Source organism: Elephantulus edwardii, unplaced genomic scaffold (genome assembly GCF_000299155.1).
Source record: "Elephantulus edwardii isolate Elephantulus edwardi_28Jun2011 unplaced genomic scaffold, EleEdw1.0 scaffold00039, whole genome shotgun sequence".
NCBI classification, from domain to species: domain Eukaryota; kingdom Metazoa; phylum Chordata; class Mammalia; order Macroscelidea; family Macroscelididae; genus Elephantulus; species Elephantulus edwardii.
Window position 1 is genome coordinate 4,781,874 of NW_006399789.1, and position 17,238 is coordinate 4,799,111.

The window sequence follows — 17,238 nt, forward strand, 5'->3', positions numbered from 1 at the left end:
TAAACTTTTAGTTAAAATTTTATTTAGTTAATTTTTAGTCAACAATTCTTAAATAGTGATGCTGTTTTACAATTAAGCTATGGTGCTTACTCTTCAGTTTCAGTTCATGTCTGATGGCTTTCATTTGTTATTTGCTTCCATTTAAATGAATGGAACCAAATTGCAAACTTTTTCTCATATCTTGTTAAACTTAGATACCTATTGTAACATCATGTTATAAGGTATAATAGTTCATACTCAGGTTTGTTTTGTATATAGTTTTACTTGGTTACAAAGTAGTTTGAGTACTTCCGGAACTTACCACCTTTTGTACAAAAGGCCTCTCTTAAAGGAATCCGTGATATTTTAAATAGGGGGTGTTTTTTTCCACTAAGAACATTAAAGATCTAATGAAACTTTTTAAAATAATCATATTCTGGTATCTTAAATAAGTGAACTTGCAGATTTTGTTCATCCTTAACTACTTGCATATGGGAAATCTTTGTTATTGTTGTTCAACACTCTTTTCCAGCACCACAGCTCAAAGGCATCAATTCTTCTTCTATCATCCCTTGTCACTTTCCAGCTCTCTGACACAAAGCATGCAACTGCGAAGACTATGGCCCGGGTCAGGAGTACCTTAGTCTCCAGCCTGACATTGTTGCTCTTCAGTACTCTGGAGAGGACACTGACAGCTGACTTTCCCAATGCAATTTGTCTCTTGATTTCCTGGCTGCTGGTACCAAGAGAGTCTTAAACTACTATGAAAATTTCATACTGTAAAAACACAATAAATATTGTGGATCAATAAAATATTGATGGTCTCTATGATAAATGATCCTTGGATCTGTTGTTCATAGGGTTGCTATGAGTCGTACTCAACTTGACAGCACCTAACAACAACATGATAAATTACATATGAGTTGTTTTTCATATGTTTTTGAAGAGTTTTTTAAATGTTACTCTAATAAGAAAGATACACATGCCTATGCTGCTGTTATGTTCCTTTGAGTTGATTCAGACTCACAGGGACCCTGTTTGACAGAGTAGCAGTGCTACTTCCGGTTTCCAGGCTCTGGCACCGTCCAGAGGGAGCTGCACAGCTAACTTAAGGCACCATCTCTTTGGTGGTTCAAATCCACCAACAGCTCCTCAGGACAAAGCCCGGCATTCTCCTCCTGTGCTATTTACTGCCCTCAAAGCGCTGCTGGAGGGTCAACTCTGAGCTGCCAGCAATGGGGGGGAGGGGGTTTGAGAATCTTTATGAGAGCAGATCACAAGGTAGAACAGCGCGTGAGTCCCAACTGCCAGCCTTTCAGGTAGCGACCAAGTGCTCAGTCCTTGTACCACCAGGGCTCCTCACGTTTGGCTGTAAGTGGTCAAAGAGAAAACAAAACCAAAAGGTATATTCTCATTTTTCTAAAGCTTAGAATGACTTCACATTCAAAATTGTTTCCTGGAATATTTTTACTTTCTTTATTTCACTCAAAAGATGGTTTAAAATATACTGCTGACTTCACTCAAAAACCACCTCTCCTTTGAAAGAAAAAAAAATACCAACATTAAAACCCATTTTTGGATGAGATAAGGAACCTTAAATGTTTAACTGATGTAAATGGATGCAAACACACGAGGTAGCCTCTCATGTTCTAAAAAAGCGAATGACTAAAACTCTTACCTTTTATTTCATGCTTTTAAATTGGTTTGCATACTTTTACTCCCCACAGCATCATTTTCTTCTCCTGTCATTTTGCTCACTTCTCCTTTCTGAGAGCAGGTGTGTGTGCCATGTGCATTTATGAGTTGGTTTGAGATATAATGAAGTTGGTAGATATGCTTTTTTGGTGAAGATCCAATGGTGAAAATGATGCTTCAAAATCAGGATAAAGGGAAAGGTTATGCTGAGGAGGCTTCCTCTTGGGGTGACACCTACTATTGCCCCCATTTTAGTAGTAGTTGTACCATTGAGTTAGAACTGACCCATGGTTGACCCTCTAACAGCTTTTCAGAGGCATTTGATCACACAGGAGGAGACTGCCCATCTTTCTCCCACGGAGCAGCTGGTGGATTCAAACTGCATGCCTTTGGGATTGCAGCACAGTTTATTACCACCTAGGCTACCAGACCTCCCTGTTTTAGTGGTAGTACCCTTTGCTCTTTGAGTGAGCAGACAGCTTTATAGCGAGACCAGGGTTTAGTCTTACCCAAAGGTTAAGTTATATGAGGGGAAGAAAGGAGGGTCCCCACCACTCCCACCGTCCTTGCAGTAGGGCAGACAGGTACTCCGTTTGCATCACTCAGCAAAGTCCATGTCTAAGATATTTCAGGTCCTCTGTGGATAAAAACCACCTTGGAGGGAACTATAATCTTGCATCTACTTGTAAAGGTCTAATTTGCCCTAGTAAACGAGTAGGTGTGTATAAACACCACCTCCATATCCTCTGTACATGTTGTCTGAGTTCTTGGCTTCCTGATTTTTATATCTTTTTTTTTTTCAAGCTTCTGTTCTGAGTAGCTTGAACTCTTAATGTTTATCTACACTTCGTGTCTCTTCTCTTCCACGTCTCTCTCTGTTTGCCTTTCTCCCCACTTCGTTTTCCCCCACTCACACACCACTCTATGTTGCTGATGAGGCTTCAAGAAATGAATGGGCACTGCCGAGGAAACACTCCCTGCCTCGGGTCCCACTGCCTCTGCCCCGCCAGAACACAACAGATTGCTGTTGCAGTTTGAATGTCACCAACAGACAGATGATAATGGCTTAAGATGGATAATGACATATTTGAAACACAGATGGGCCTGTAAATCATTTTCACTTTTTTTTTCGCCTTAGAAGTTCCTTTCTACATTAAAAAAAAAAATAAAGTAATAATGTAATTAGCACCGTTCTGTGCCAGTATCCCTCATAAAAGAGCTCTTTAGCTCCATTGTTCAGCCACTACATCCATCCGCCTTGGGGAAAGTCAGTGCTTAAAGGATGCTGCCTCCCATTGGGGGTGCAAGTCGGTCCTCAGCCTGGTGGGTGAAAGGCTGTGTGGAGATTTCCAGAAAGGCGGTTGTGTGACGTATATCTTCCACGGGGTGCTCAGGGGCCTTGACCTTGAAGGGGGTGCCTGTGCATTCCATCCATAGGAGTACTTGAAATACAAATTGTGAAGTTCATAACAAGGGTTTTGATATAGAAGAGAAACCAGGTCAAGTCAGAAAGATGACTCATTTTTGTTGGGTTTTGGTGTGTTTGTTTTTTTGTTTTAAGTGCAGAATCTGTAAGGAGTGAATATAGTTTTTATTTCCCATAACAAGCTTCTTTCTGCTTTATCTCCAGCATCAGGCACTGGCCAAGAGGATGTTGGGGGTCACGCGATGTATATGCCAGACCACTACTCCACACTAGGGAGGCTCAACAGCCTTCGGTCTTCGGGGCCCCGCTCGGAAACCAGAGACTCCAGCTGCCAGACGGAGGAAGTACGCGTGGTGCCTCCTTCCATGCGAAGAATCCGGGCTCAGAAGGGGCACGGCATCGCGGCCCAGATGAGCCACCTCTCAGGCTCCTCTGGGAACATGTCGGTGCTGAGCGACTCCGCTGGCGTCGTGCTGCCTTCTCGCCTCCACAGCGACGCTGGTTTCCACAGCCTTCCGCGCTCTGGCGCCAGGGCAAGCCTGCAGGCCTTGGAGCCAAGGCTGGGTGCCTTGGGCCCCACAGAAGATTCAGATGGCACCTTCTCCTACCAGAGGGGTCACCCACACATCGATGAAGCCTTAAAGCATGCAGGGGGAGCCTCGGGGACACTCCTGAGGCCCAGATCCCAGGAGCTGAGGCACTTTGAGGGCGAGAACGGAACCACCCCAGCATGCGTGGTTTCCCCTCATGCTACCTACTCCACCAGCATCATTCCAAATGCCACGCTGTCGTCCTCCTCAGAGGTCATTCTTATCCACACTGCTCAGAGTTTAGGGTCCCTGGACAGTAAAAATACCAGCTCACCCTCGTATGCAAAGACCAGGCCCAGAGACCACCGTTTCTCCCGGCACGTGGTAAGAGAAGGCTATCAGGCTCCCAGCGGCCACTGGGATAAGAGTCCCCCCACTGTCCTTTCACAGGCTGCCTTAGACACCAGCACCCCTGATGCTGACACCCTGTTGTCCCTCTGTGAATCCGCAGCCCCTCAGAATCCCCCAGCAGGTATGGAGAACGGGGTCCAAGCTGGAGCATACGCTTGTCAAAACAACCTGAGCTTCCCAAGCCACCCCCTGGATGTGGACGGGAAGAGCGAGTCCAGTTATGGTGGGGGACCCGCACCAGGCAGCCCTGAGTCCTGGGGCTCCCGTGACCCAGCTACTGGGAGGGTGTCCCCCCAGAAGGCCCCATGTGCCACACCGGGCTGCTCCACGCCCACCAGTAACCTGAGCAGCTGCAGCTTGGACCAAACGTCGACCAAGGAGGATGCCAGGTCCCTGTGCTCATTGGACCACAACGGCTACCACACCCCCGTGCACCGGCCAGCGGAAGTGACCCACAGTAGCGAAGGCTTCGGCCACTCCCGGCACAGTGTCGTCAATGTCTTTGACGCAAGGGCTCAGAAGCCCCCCGGGGAGCGGCCAACCTACCCGGACAAATCCCTGTCCCGAAGCATCTCCCTCAAGAAGGCCAAGAAGCCCCCGCTGCCCCCCTCGCGGACCGACTCCCTCCGCAGGGTCCCCAAGAAGGGCCCTCAACCCAACGGGCAGGTGCTGAACGAGAGCCTGATCGCCTCCCTGCAGCACTCGCTGCAGCTGAGCCTGCAGTGCAATGACGCCAGCTCGCCCTCGCACAGCCCCTGCAGCGACCTGGATGAGCCCTGGGGGCCCCGCTCGCGCAGCCAGAGCACGGTCAGCGCCAGCAGCAGCATGACCTCCGCCACCACCCCCAACATGTACGCCCCTTGCGCGGCCACGCCCTCGCAGAGCGACACAAGCAGCCTCAGGTCCGAGTACACGGACCCCTGGGGCTACTACATCGACTACACCAGCGTGCATGAGGACCCCGGGACCCCCGGAGGGGCAGGGCCCTCCAGCGGGGGCGCCGGCCCGGCCCGCCATGCCCCGGAGGGGGCCAGGACCACCACCACGGCCCCCGAACCCGGCCCTGCAGTCAAACCAAAGATCGCCTCCCCGGAGAAGGCCCACCGAGTCACGTCACCCTCCAGTGGATACTCCAGCCAGTCCAACACCCCCACGGCCCTCACCCCCGTGGCCGTGTTCTTGAAGTCAGCATCCCCAGCAAACGGGAAGGGGAAGGCCAAGCCTAAGGTGCCAGAGAGGAAGTCCTCCCTGATCTCCATGTCCATGTCCTCGTCGTCCACCTCCCTGTCCTCCAATACTTCCACGGAGGGGAGTGGGACTGTGAAGAAGCTGGATTCCTCTGCGCCCCCTCCGGCTCCTCCTCCTCTCCCGGCCCCCCACTCTGCTGACAGGTCGCCTTTGCTGCCCCCGCCTCCCCCTTCAGATTCCTCAGGGGGCTCGCCTTTGCCTCTCTCACCCGTCTTCCCCCCTCCACCCCCAGAAGTCCTGGTTCCATTCAGCCCCCCAGCTGAGGTTTGCTTTCCTCCTCCCCCCACGTCGCTTAGCCCCCTCCTTCCCCATCCACCGGCCTCCTTGCCATCTCCCCCCTCTTTCCTGCCTTCCCCAGGCCCACCCCCTGCCCCACCTCTAGACCCTAAGCTCATGAAGGACACCAGGCCTTGTAGACAACCCAGCCAGCCAGACTCGCCCTGGGATGCCCGCAAGCAGGCTTCCAACAAGGAGGAGAGCGCCCGCCCACCCATGCCCCTCATAACCACCGAGGCATTACAGATGGTGCAGTTGAGGCCCGTGAGAAAGAGCTCCGGAACCGAGGGGGCCCCGTGGGCCGAAGGACACTCTCAGGAGAAACCAGCCCCAGTGGTTCCACAGCATCCTTTAAAGCCATCTGCCTTTCTGAAATCCCGAAATAGCATCAATGAAATGGGGAGTAAAAGCCAGAATGCCTCCACGCCTCCAGCTCCTGCCAAGAACGCCAGCCAGGGTCACCATGACAGTGCAGCCGAGCGTGGCGGCCTCCAGAGCCACAGAGATGGGGCGCAGGCGGCCCGGGGCCCCGGAGCCTGGTCCCCGGCTGAGCCGCAGAGTGCGAAGGCGCAGCCCGCACCCTCGGAACCGCACGGCTCCTCGCCCAGCAGGAAGCCGCCTCCTATTTCCAAGAAGCCCAAACTGTTCCTCGTGGTGCCACCTCCTCAGAGAGATTTCCCGGCGGAGCGCACGGAGAACGTGAGCGAAGCCCTCGGAGGCGCGCCCAGCCCCGGCGGGGGAGAGGCGGACGCCGCACACGGCAAGGAGGCACCAGAGAGGGCGGCAGCTGGGCCCCACGCTGATGAGCCAGACGGCTGCAGCTCCGTCCTGGAGGGAGGACCCGCAGCAGATGCATCCCCGGGCCGAGTGGAAGCCGATGCCCCCATGGTCCAGCCCGATGCCTCGCCAACCCCTAAGCAGGAAGATCTGGGCACCTGGGACGAAGGCAGCAGCACAGACAGCAGCGCTGAGGGCGTGGGCAATGGGGAGCGACGCCCGTCCCAGGAGGAGGCACGAGGTAGGTCCCCTTCTCTTCTCCTCTCTGGCCACCCTCAGCTGGGGTCGCACTCAGGAATGTTCACACTTGCAGCCAAAGTAGCTCAGAATCCATTCATGGTTCAGCGGACGGGGTGGGGGGGTGGGGGGGAGGCTTCCTGTGTAGCCTGACACGTGAGGCTGGCATCTTTGTATTTTAGGATTTAGGAACAAAAGAAAGACGTTTCAAAAATCAAGATCTAGGCTGTAAGCAAAAGGAAGGACTTGAGACGGGCAGAAAACAGGAGCGGGCTTCATCCTTCTGATGTTAAGCCTCAATCTGTAATTTCCTTTTTGAAGAGCAGCATGAAAGGGTCAGAACAAAATGTAGAAGAGATGCAGTGTGAGTTTGAGAATTGAACAGAGAAAAAAAGTGAGTTTGGCTGACATGCTGGTGTCACCCATCCCCGTCCCCCAAGTGCTTACAAAACACCAAACCAGAGACCGCCTGCATCTCCTGGGCTTGCCAGTGATCGGAGCGACAGGGAGAACTACTGGGTTATTTGGGGAGTTTGGCTGCCACTCAAGTGTCTGGTGCATCTAGTTTGTCTACGTGTGTGCTTCTTTGTATATAGCTGGGGTGCTGGAGAGCGATGGGGCAGGACCTTCCTCTAAGGCCTGGGACTTCCTCAAGGAAGAAGGAGGTGATGGGTTGATGGCCCCTAGCAGACCCCGGACCACCGAAGACCTCTTTGCAGCGATTCACAGGTACCCCTGTCTCTTCCCTCAGATGAGAATCTGTTTGATTTCCAAATAAATGGTTGGCCGTCATCCCCTCCCCCCAGGTTCCTTTTGTCCTCTAGTTATGGCTCATTAACTTTACTGATGATTTTTCATGTCTTTTTTTCCCAGTGTTTTCATTCCTTCTCTGTCTCTAGTTTCTGTCTTAATTTGCTCCACTGATTTTATAATGATGTTGGGGACAGAAGCTTATGTGACACCTTCTGCTAGGCCCAGCTCCTGCTGGCAAGAAACACGGTGTCCGTCACATGACACAGTGTTTATCCAGTTGGGATTAGAGCTTCCGCAGTCCAGTCCAGCTTGGGGTTTGCAGTGTTCTGTGGACCTAGGATACCCAGATTTCCTTCCCTGGGGGTGCTCTGTTTTGCTACTCTTTAAAGAAAAATGTGTATTTTATAGGGCAATTTGTTTGGCTACCTCGTTTTTTAAATAAGAGAGCATCTCTTTTTAAACAGGGACAAAAATTAAATTTGCCAATGACTATATACAGCACAGAACCCTGGTGGTACAATGGTTTGAAGTATTGGGCTCCCACCCAAATATTTGGTGATTCAAACCCAATAGCTGCACTGGGGGGGGAAAAAAAATAAGATGTTCCTGTTCACTGTTAGGATTTATAGTAGCAGAAACCCAGTGGGACAGCGCTTATCTGTCTGTCCTGTGATCAGAATGGACTCCCTGGCAGTTAGTTTTTACAACATACCGTTACTGCCATCTACTGGCAATAGAAATAGTTGTGTTTTAAAATGGCTATCAAACAACTCCTTCCTTTCCAGTAAAGAACCAACTCATAATTGTCTGTCCAGCGGGTTTTCAGAGGTTGAACACACACAGACAAGGAGATTGTCTGACTTTCTCTTGAGGGGAATTTGGTGGATTCAAATCACCAGCCTTTGGGTTGGCAGCACAATTCCTTACCTACTGGTCCGCCAGAGCTCCCAAAAATACATATGGAGAATAACATTTTCAAAATAATTGCCTGAACCTTTTCTGTTATGGTCACTTTGAGAGGGCATATTGCTTAGCATCCAGACTGTCTTTATTTGGTATCACTTTTCCTGATGGTAAATTGTCAAGTGCACCTTTAACAATGCTACTGTGAAAATTTCTGAGATCATACAGTCACAAATAGTTTGAACTATAAGGCAGTATAAGCCTTTTGCTTCCTCTAGTCTTATTCATGATAGTATCTTCAGTTAACTCTATGAATACCTTTATGATGCCAAGACCTTACGTTGTCCCAACTCAAGGTCCCTTTTTCCGTCTCCAGAAACGCCATCCTGTAGAACCAGTTACTTCTCTTTGGATAACTTTCCGTCCAAATTGTTTTCCTAAGGCTTGGAAGCTAAGTGAAGAGACTATTACTAAGATAATAGTGTCCTGCTCGCCTTACCAGGAGGCCATCCTGTAGCATGAAATCATGTCATTTGAGGTAGGAGAAGCTGGTGAATGTAGGACTTTGTCAGCAATTTCATTCTGATTTCTCAGCTCTTAAACTAAAAAGCTCATTGATGCCAAGGTGAAACAGAATCACAGATGACCCTCCACTGGGTTTCTCAGGCTAACCCACATGGGAGGAGACTGCCTGTCTTTTGACTGTGGATTCAGACTGACAGAGAAGCACTGCCTTTTGGCTGGTGACACATTTCTCTGCAGAGCCCCCTAGGATTACTGTACTGTCCCAACAGAATCACAGGGCTGCCCATTTGACATTTCCTGGTTGATTTCTTTCGTCTCATTAGAAAGAAAAAAGAAGCAGGAAGCTGCACTGCAATCCCAGAGGCATGCTGTTCAAATCCACCAGATGCTCTGCTAGAGGAGGAGGGACAATCTCCTCCTGTACCAGTCAGATCCGATTTGATGGTACACACACACAAATAATAAAGTAAAATAAATTAAAAAGAAAAAGAAAGAGGTAGCTAGTTATCAAGCTAGTTCTCAAAACAGGAGAATGAGAAACACTGCACCCTTCAAAAACCCGCTTTAAATGACATTCCTAGTAGTTTGTCCAACTATTGTTTCTAACCTTAACCATGCTTTCTGAATACTTTTATGAATTAAATATTTTCTGACTTAAATGGCACCAACTAGAATGTAACCGTTAGAAAATTCCGAGACTCAGACTCATTTAGTATGGGATGCGTTTGGTTGCTAATTGTATGAGCAAATGTATGTGTAATAGCAATCCTCAAAGGAGATCTGAGCTGCCTGCCTGCTCTGTGCATTAATTACTTGAGTTCAGTGAGAAAACTCAACTGTTTTGGGGCCAGATTACTACATGTTTTTCCTAAAAATACACCAAAGATGCCTTGTATATTTTGTTTTGCCTGCTTTCTTAAAGTGCCAAGAAAGTGCTTGGTTTTCCTCCTTGAGTACATCCATTGCAGAAAGCAATCTGCCCTTCTGTATTACTTGGCTTTGTCAGTAAAAGCAGATCTCGGGTATGAGTTGTAAAGCGAGAACAAGGACATGTGATTATCTTTGTGTTTTCATTGATGTGTTGTTGCTGTTAGCTGCCGCAGAACCGACCAGAGACTTACGGTGACCCTAATACAACAGAACTAAACACCCCCCAGTGTATGCTCATCTCATGATTGATCGAGCAGTGAATCATTGTGGTCTGTGGGGGTTTTCTCTGGCTGGTTCGATTACCCAGCATAATAAAATCCACCTAACGTATTCCATGGTTTACAGAGCTTTATTTTCATGCCTTTTGGCACCTACATTCATAATTTTAAATAAAGACTATCTAGATTGAAACACAGCTTTTCAAATTCTAGAATGCAAATGAATATCACTTTCAGATTTAAAGCCAGATGGAAAATGTAGAACACCAGTTGAGGTGTGAAGTTTTTATATTTATTCAAGTAATTAGATTTTTGAGTCAGTGTTAACTCTTTATGCACTTTTTATAGCCATCATATATATATATATATCTCCAGATTTAGTTCTCATTTTAAGAGGCAGCTGCTCTTGAGAAACAGCAATGCTTTCATAAACCCCTGTCTTGTCTTATAATCATTCTAAGTCGACAACTAAAGTACATCACTTTAATAGACTATAGCTTTGCTGTTGCTTTGTGCCCTTGAGTCCAAACTGACCCACAGCTGAGCCTCTATCGGGTTTTCAGAGCCCTGCAATCATGTGGAGGAGACTGCCCATACTTCTCCTGTGGAGCAGCTGGGGGATTCGAACTGCATGCTTTTATTTATGGCTTTCAGCACCCTCATCATTTAAAACCAAATAAAAAATATAACACAAACCAGTATGTGAAATAAGAACATGAACAGAGCTGCTTTTGAGGAGAAAGCAGTAAAAACGATGAGACCATGAGGTCTCTAAATGGATAGATCTCTATTCAATCCTAGTTGTCATGTCAACAGTCAGTGGTACCCTCTGGACCTCAGTAACCTTATCTGGAATTCCAGGTGGGTAGACCAGAACCTTTCCAGCTCTAGACTTTTTAGAGATTTCTTTGGTCATTACTGTATACCGTTGTGCTGCACTTCTAAACTACAAAGCGAACCATTGGACCAAAGTATAATGGGCTAAGTTCCTCAGTCTCAAAAGGTACCAGGCACATTCATTACTGGTAAAATGTTAGCTCTGGCCAGCCTTCAGCCTTAGCACTGGCTCCTTACCATGTTAATGACTCTGTTTTATCTGGAAGGGGGCACTTGTGGCTTACCGAATGAGGAGTTACACTGCCAAACCAAGGCAGGTAATTTGAATCGACCAACTGTTTAGGCAGTCTCCTCCCATGTGATTTACAGCCTCTGAAAACTCCTCTAATGGGCCAGCTATGTTACATCTCCAACTCATTGGCAGTGAACGTTCCGAGTTGAGGTTTTTTTGTGGAAGCAGAGAGAAGTCCCAGGAAGGCCAAGTCCAGGACAGCCAACTTGCACCTATCTACACCTTGTTACACACACAGTAGTATCCAAACAACACCAACACCCTGCTTGGTTGCTGGAAAGAATTAGATGTCCCAGAATGCCACCCATCAGTTTTCTAAGCACTGACTCTATGCCCACCACTTAATATCTGTTACTGCGTGCTACTTTCTTGATAAACTCCATCTGGATATACGGATTCCCTTTTTCCTGATGGCAGATAAAATCAGAAAACTCAGTTCACTCAAGGTCACATCGCATAATAGCTCTAGCAGTGGGACATAACCTGTTTCTATGACACTGGGGGCTCTAATCTTTACTTCGTTTAATGCCCATCAATCGGTAACAGGTGGGTAGACTCACCCCCATTTTACAAGATGCATCAGAGATGAGTAACAACAAGAAGTTGGTTGTGCTTGATTCAATTCTTGATACTTTCAAATTGCCTTGCTAGATACTCTAGACTCTTACAGCAGGAAAAGAGAGATCCATCACAACATCTTTATTTTATGGGCTGTGTCTGGTTTGCTGAAAGCAAGGTCCACCTGCTGTTGCCTAAGTGATTGTGTGTTCACTGACAGTTGAAATGAGGAGACCTGGCTCATCTGTTTTAAAATCTGTTCTGATCATGGTTAAAAGCGTGTTAAACAGGCAGGTTCTTTCCTGGAGCCTGAGAAGAAGGAATAGTCACAAGAAAACATTGTCCTTTGCCTGGTCGACCCCTCCTCTCTCTTGCTCTACCTCAACCCTCACACATTCTTGATCAGTTTAAGATTCTGTGAAGTCAATCAGGAAATAGGACCCAGCACAGAAGGTTCATTCTTGTTTTCTGGTAAACCAAAATGACATCTACAAAAACCCAAAATGACTTCTACCAGATGACATATGGTTTTGTAAGCGCACAGGAAGACTGACTTATGGCAGAATGAAACTTATGGCAGTCTCCAGAATGAGAATGAATGTTCTAAATCTTGATGTGGGAGCAGGCCTCATAGAGGATTTTCTGGAAGGTGGCTTATCTTTGAAACCTATGGAGGTGTTAACACCAAAGGAGGAATAAGAGAAGATGGCAGGTACCACAGAACTCATTTAGTCCCATTCAGTATAGCAATTCAGTGTAGAAGAGTTAGGTGAATCTACTTGTTAAAACTTTGCAAGTGTCCTGTCTGAAGTGCATTCAGTGCTACCTCAAATTCATTTCAAAATAATCCAGTAGAGCAACTAATGTTGGGGGGGGGGGAATGTGTGTCAGTTGCTGAATGGCAAACTAATTGCTCTGTAAATTTTCACCCAAACCACAATAATACCAATAATCTCGTGGAGGTGAAGATGCAAGCACAAAGTTAAAGCCTCAGTTAATGATGGTTATGACTGGGTCATTTACAAATGTAGTGGTACAATGAACTATCCTTTGTGAGCATGTAGTAAAATTTTCCATAGACAAAAAAGAGCAAGTCAGTCTTAAATTGATAAACCAAAGGGGGAGGGATCCCCCAAAACACCAAAAGCCAAACCCACTGCCGTCCAGTCAATGCCATCTCATGTAGACCCACTCTATAAAGGGCAGAGCGGAACTGCTCATAGCATTTCCAGGACTGGAATCTTTATGGAAGTAGACTGTACATCTTTCTGGTGGACTCAACCCACTGACCTTGTGGTTAATAGCCAAGCGCTTTGACCACTAAGCCACCAGGGGCCCTCAAGCTGAGAGTGACTGGAACATGCAGGTGCCAGGGGACTGCCCGATGGGAATTAACGTTTATCTCCATGCTGCTTTTAAATCGCAGGTCCAAAAGGAAAGTCCTTGGCCGCAAAGATTCAGACGACGACCACTCCCGAAACCATTCTCCCTCCCCCCCGGTGACCCCCACAGGGGCTGCCCCGACCCTGACGTCCCCGAAGCAGGTGGGGTCTATTCAGAGGAGCGTCCGCAAGAGCAGCACCAGCAGTGACAACTTCAAGGCCCTGCTGCTCAAAAAGGGGAGCCGCTCGGACACGAGCGCCCGCATGTCAGCGGCCGAGATGCTCAAGAACACGGACCCTCGGTTCCAGAGGTCAAGGTCGGAGGCCGCCCCAGACGCCCCCGAGAGCCCGTCGAGCTGCTCCCCGAGCAAGAACCGAAGGGCGCAGGAGGAATGGGCCAAGAACGAGGGCCTGATGCCGCGGAGCCTGTCCTTCTCGGGGCCGCGCTACGGCCGCAGCCGCACACCGCCCTCTGCCGCCAGCAGCAGGTACAGCATGCGCAACCGCATCCAGAGCAGCCCGATGACCGTCATCTCCGAGGGCGAGGGGGAGGCCCCGGAGCCCGTGGACAGCAGAGCTCGCCGGGGCTTGGGGGCCGCCAGGGGAGGCTCGCTGGACGGAGTGGCCAGGAGCGACACGGACCTGGACAGCCTGCTCCGGGCCGAGGAGGCTCTCCTCGAACCCGCATGCTCAGAAGACAGGGATCCCTTGGGACAGTGTGGAGCCCCTCCGCGGGAAGAGAGTTAAGAGTCAAGCGTGAGACCCTCCTGGGTGGTGTGGGGGGCGAGGAGCAGGAACCCCACCCTCGGCAGCCCCACCAGGTCCCTGGCTGGACCTGGAGCCCCCTCATGTGCTGCGCGCCTGCGCAGACCAGCCAGCAGCACGACTGGGCGATTGCTGCTTCACTTGGCACTTGCCTTGTGGCTTAAATAAGAAAGTAGAAGCTTAACTTCTGGAAGTGCTTCCTGGGGAAGATTTTTTTTTTCCCTTCTTCTAAATGCTGGGTATATATAAGTGTGTGTCCATTTTTGAAAGTTGGTGGTTTTAATTTAAAAAAGAAATACACACACTCAGAACCAACATGTACAGAAATAGGGTAAAGAGAGACAGAGTTAAGCTGGCCAGAGGGAAGGAGTCTTCCAGACTAGTGATAACTGCTTAAAAAGTAGGATGCTGGTGGACATGAGTGAGTTCCTTGGCAAGGGTGAAAACCACTACTTCTAAGAGCGGTGGCCCCTTTGCTACACAGAACACATGAATACATACACATGCGTGTGCTTTTGAGGTGAGGCACGTTACACACAAAGCTGGGGAAGGGCTAACTGGGTCAGGACTTTTTTTCTGGGGGGAAAAAAGGCTGTGTGTCTTTTTTGTAAAAATGACAGATACGGGGTAGTGGTGATGCTGGACCTGGTGCCCGCTGCTGTGCAGCCACATACGTGCAGTTTTTAGCCTGGTTTTTAGAGACGTGGGGAATTTTTTTAAATGAACTTTCCTTGAGTAGCAGCTGGGACCTCAGTGGAGAGCTGAAGTGATGGGGTGTACACGCAGCGGTGGGGGGAGACCCTGGAGGGTGCAGCCGAATACGTGATACACTGCTGGAATGTGTTTCCTGCTTAAGAAATAAAAATTATTTTTCAAAATGAAATTTGAAAACTTGCACTACGGAACTGTGGGTGGAGCGTTTCCTTTTACGACTGTTTTTTTATGAAGTTGAAACTCCCATTTGGCAATTTCTTATCACTCTTGAAGTGACAGCATTTGCTTAACTTTTGGATATCCTTTTGGTTACACCAAAGAAAAAAGTTGTGGCTATTTTTCCTTTAACTGCCTGCAATATCATGTCCTAATTTAGAAGGGTTTATCAGAATCTATTCTATATTATCTTACTCTGAAGAAAATGTTGGATAGCTGTTGTTAGTCAAATAAACTGATAAAAAATATTGGCAGGGCTTGGCTATTATTAAGCCTTGGGAAATGAGTTTTTAGATTAAAAAGATTTTTTTTTTTTTGGCATCATTTGGCTTGTGTATTTTTCTGCTGTTTGTAAAGAGAGTTTGTTAATTACCTTTTCTCATTCTCCAGCTAGAATTTCCAGATTTTAGACATGGAGGAAAAGTATGTAAAGTGTTATTTTCATGCGAAATTCTTATGACTCTCATACAATTCCAACTTCCCTGCGCTTCATCCACTGTCACTGAGATTATTCCAGCTCAAGGCAGCCCCATGTTGATTAAGAGTAAAATTTTGCTCTTTAGTCTTTGCAGTGGCTAGGGTTGTTTTTGTTTGTGGTTTTCTTGTTATTTTTAATTGATTGGGGTGCTTCTGGGCGCACTTGAACCTCCAACTTTTCAGTTAACAGACAAGCGCCTTTAACCTTTTATGGAGACCTCTGGTGGCCTAATGGTAAGAAGTTGTGCTGCAATCCCAAAGGCATGCAGTTTGAATCCACCAGATGCTCCTAGGGAGAAGGATGGGCAGTCTTCTCCCTTTTGATTTACTTCCTCTGAAAATGGCTGGAGGGTCAACTGTGACTCAGTTCCCACTCCACAGCACACGACAACATGTGACACTGATGGTTCCTCCTGTGCTTAGATTCCGTTATTTGTTAAGTAAAAGGACAGTCCTCATTTCTTCTTTACAAGAACCTATGATCACAGCTCTGTGACTGTGCCCAAGTAAGAAAAAGGCAGCTTCAGATTGCCACTTTTTAAAAAACTGAAAATATTATCTAAAAGCAACTACACAGCTCATGTCATTAGAAGGTATATATAATAAAACTCAATACCCATTTTAGAAGGATCTCTGAAGCAAAAGACAAAGAATTAAAGTTCCTTCTTATCTATGGGGGAAAAATAATAACCCTCCCACACACATAACAAGAAAATAATACCTGACTTTTAGTCAGAGGTAGAAGAGAAGGGCTTTTTGTCATGTGGAGCAATTTTATACTACATTGGGCCCAAGAATCTTACCTTCTAAATTTAAAAAGGAAAAAAAATGGTATGTTAGCATTTGAATATGAAATCTGTGTGCCACTTTTCTAAAAGAAAAAAAATACTATATTTTAAACTTGCCTTGAATAAACCAATTTTCAAGTAAATATTTGAAATTCTTTTTTTTTCTTTGACACGAGCATTTTGGATATTGATCGGGGTCTCCTTCGACAACATTGTTTGATGCTTTGCTAGATAAAAGTAGAACAGTCGTGCCGACCAGAAGGTGCCTGTGGGAAGTGGAGCCACACAAAGAGGAGACGAGACATCACAGACACTGTGGATGGTGTCCTTGAAGTGGACACATGGAGAAACAGCCTAAACCATGTCCTGTGGCCTTCTGAATAGAATACAAATAAATAGTGCACTGACTGGTGGTTCAGATCATGCAATATATGGAAAAAGTGACAACTTTTCCTAGGCATGGATGAAATGGAGAGGAACAAGCTGCTAGACCCCTCCCTGAAACACAGACTATCTTCATTTAGCTTGGCTATTTCATCCCTCCCTGGGCACTAACCTCTGTTATTGGATAGTGTTATGTTTAAAAAACTTTAGGATGGTAGACTTGACATCCCTCATCAGACCCTTAGAACTTAAGTAGCCAGGAGTAAAAAATAGAAGCCTCAGAGCTAAATTCCCCCTTGTCTTTTCGAAGAGTTGGGAGAGAAGCAAATGACCATGTGGTGTATCAGTTGGAAACCAGTTCAGCTTCTGTCCCCTTCCTATTTCTGGGGAATGTTAACTGATTCTCCATGGGGCTGATGGTATACATTTTTTTGGAAATGACAAAGATGATGAACTATGGAGTGATTTCCATATGTAGCTCTCATTCCATACCCACAGACAGTGGTGGGCATCCCAGGAAGCCAGGGGAAGCATGGGAATAGCATTCCTGATTTGACTTAATGTTTTTCAGGCTACATCTATATGATAGTATATATTGTTGAAGTTCCATCATTTACTTTGGAGAATATTGAAAGAAAGGTCCTTCAAAAAATTATGGACCAGATTCTTGAGGCCTTTTTTCCTATTATAAGCTACTATAATAACATTTCTTTGAATAAGAACTCAAACTCATTGCTTTTGAGTTGGAACCTATTTGTACTTGACCTTCCAGTGGGATTTTGGAAGGCTGTAAATCACAAGGGAGAAGACACCTCCATGGTTACTGAGAACACATTTTTTTTCTCTCTTTTGAGATTCTCATCCTCACCTTGGAGTTGTCTGCTAAATTTTGTTTTTAATTATTAAACAAATTTGGG

General features: G+C 47.1%; 1 protein-coding gene across 1 annotated transcript in view; it reads left to right on the forward strand.

Annotated features, from left to right (window-relative positions):
• The window catches only part of NHSL1 (NHS-like 1), a 112,190-nt gene extending 98,466 nt beyond the window's left edge, over positions 1-13,724 (forward strand). The window contains exons 6-8 of the mRNA XM_006885002.1: positions 3,305-6,583; positions 7,176-7,308; positions 13,022-13,724. Of these exons, the coding sequence (XP_006885064.1) occupies positions 3,305-6,583; positions 7,176-7,308; positions 13,022-13,724 (4,115 nt within the window). The remainder of the gene's footprint in view (positions 1-3,304; positions 6,584-7,175; positions 7,309-13,021) is intronic.
• The last annotated feature ends 3,514 nt before the right edge of the window (positions 13,725-17,238 follow it).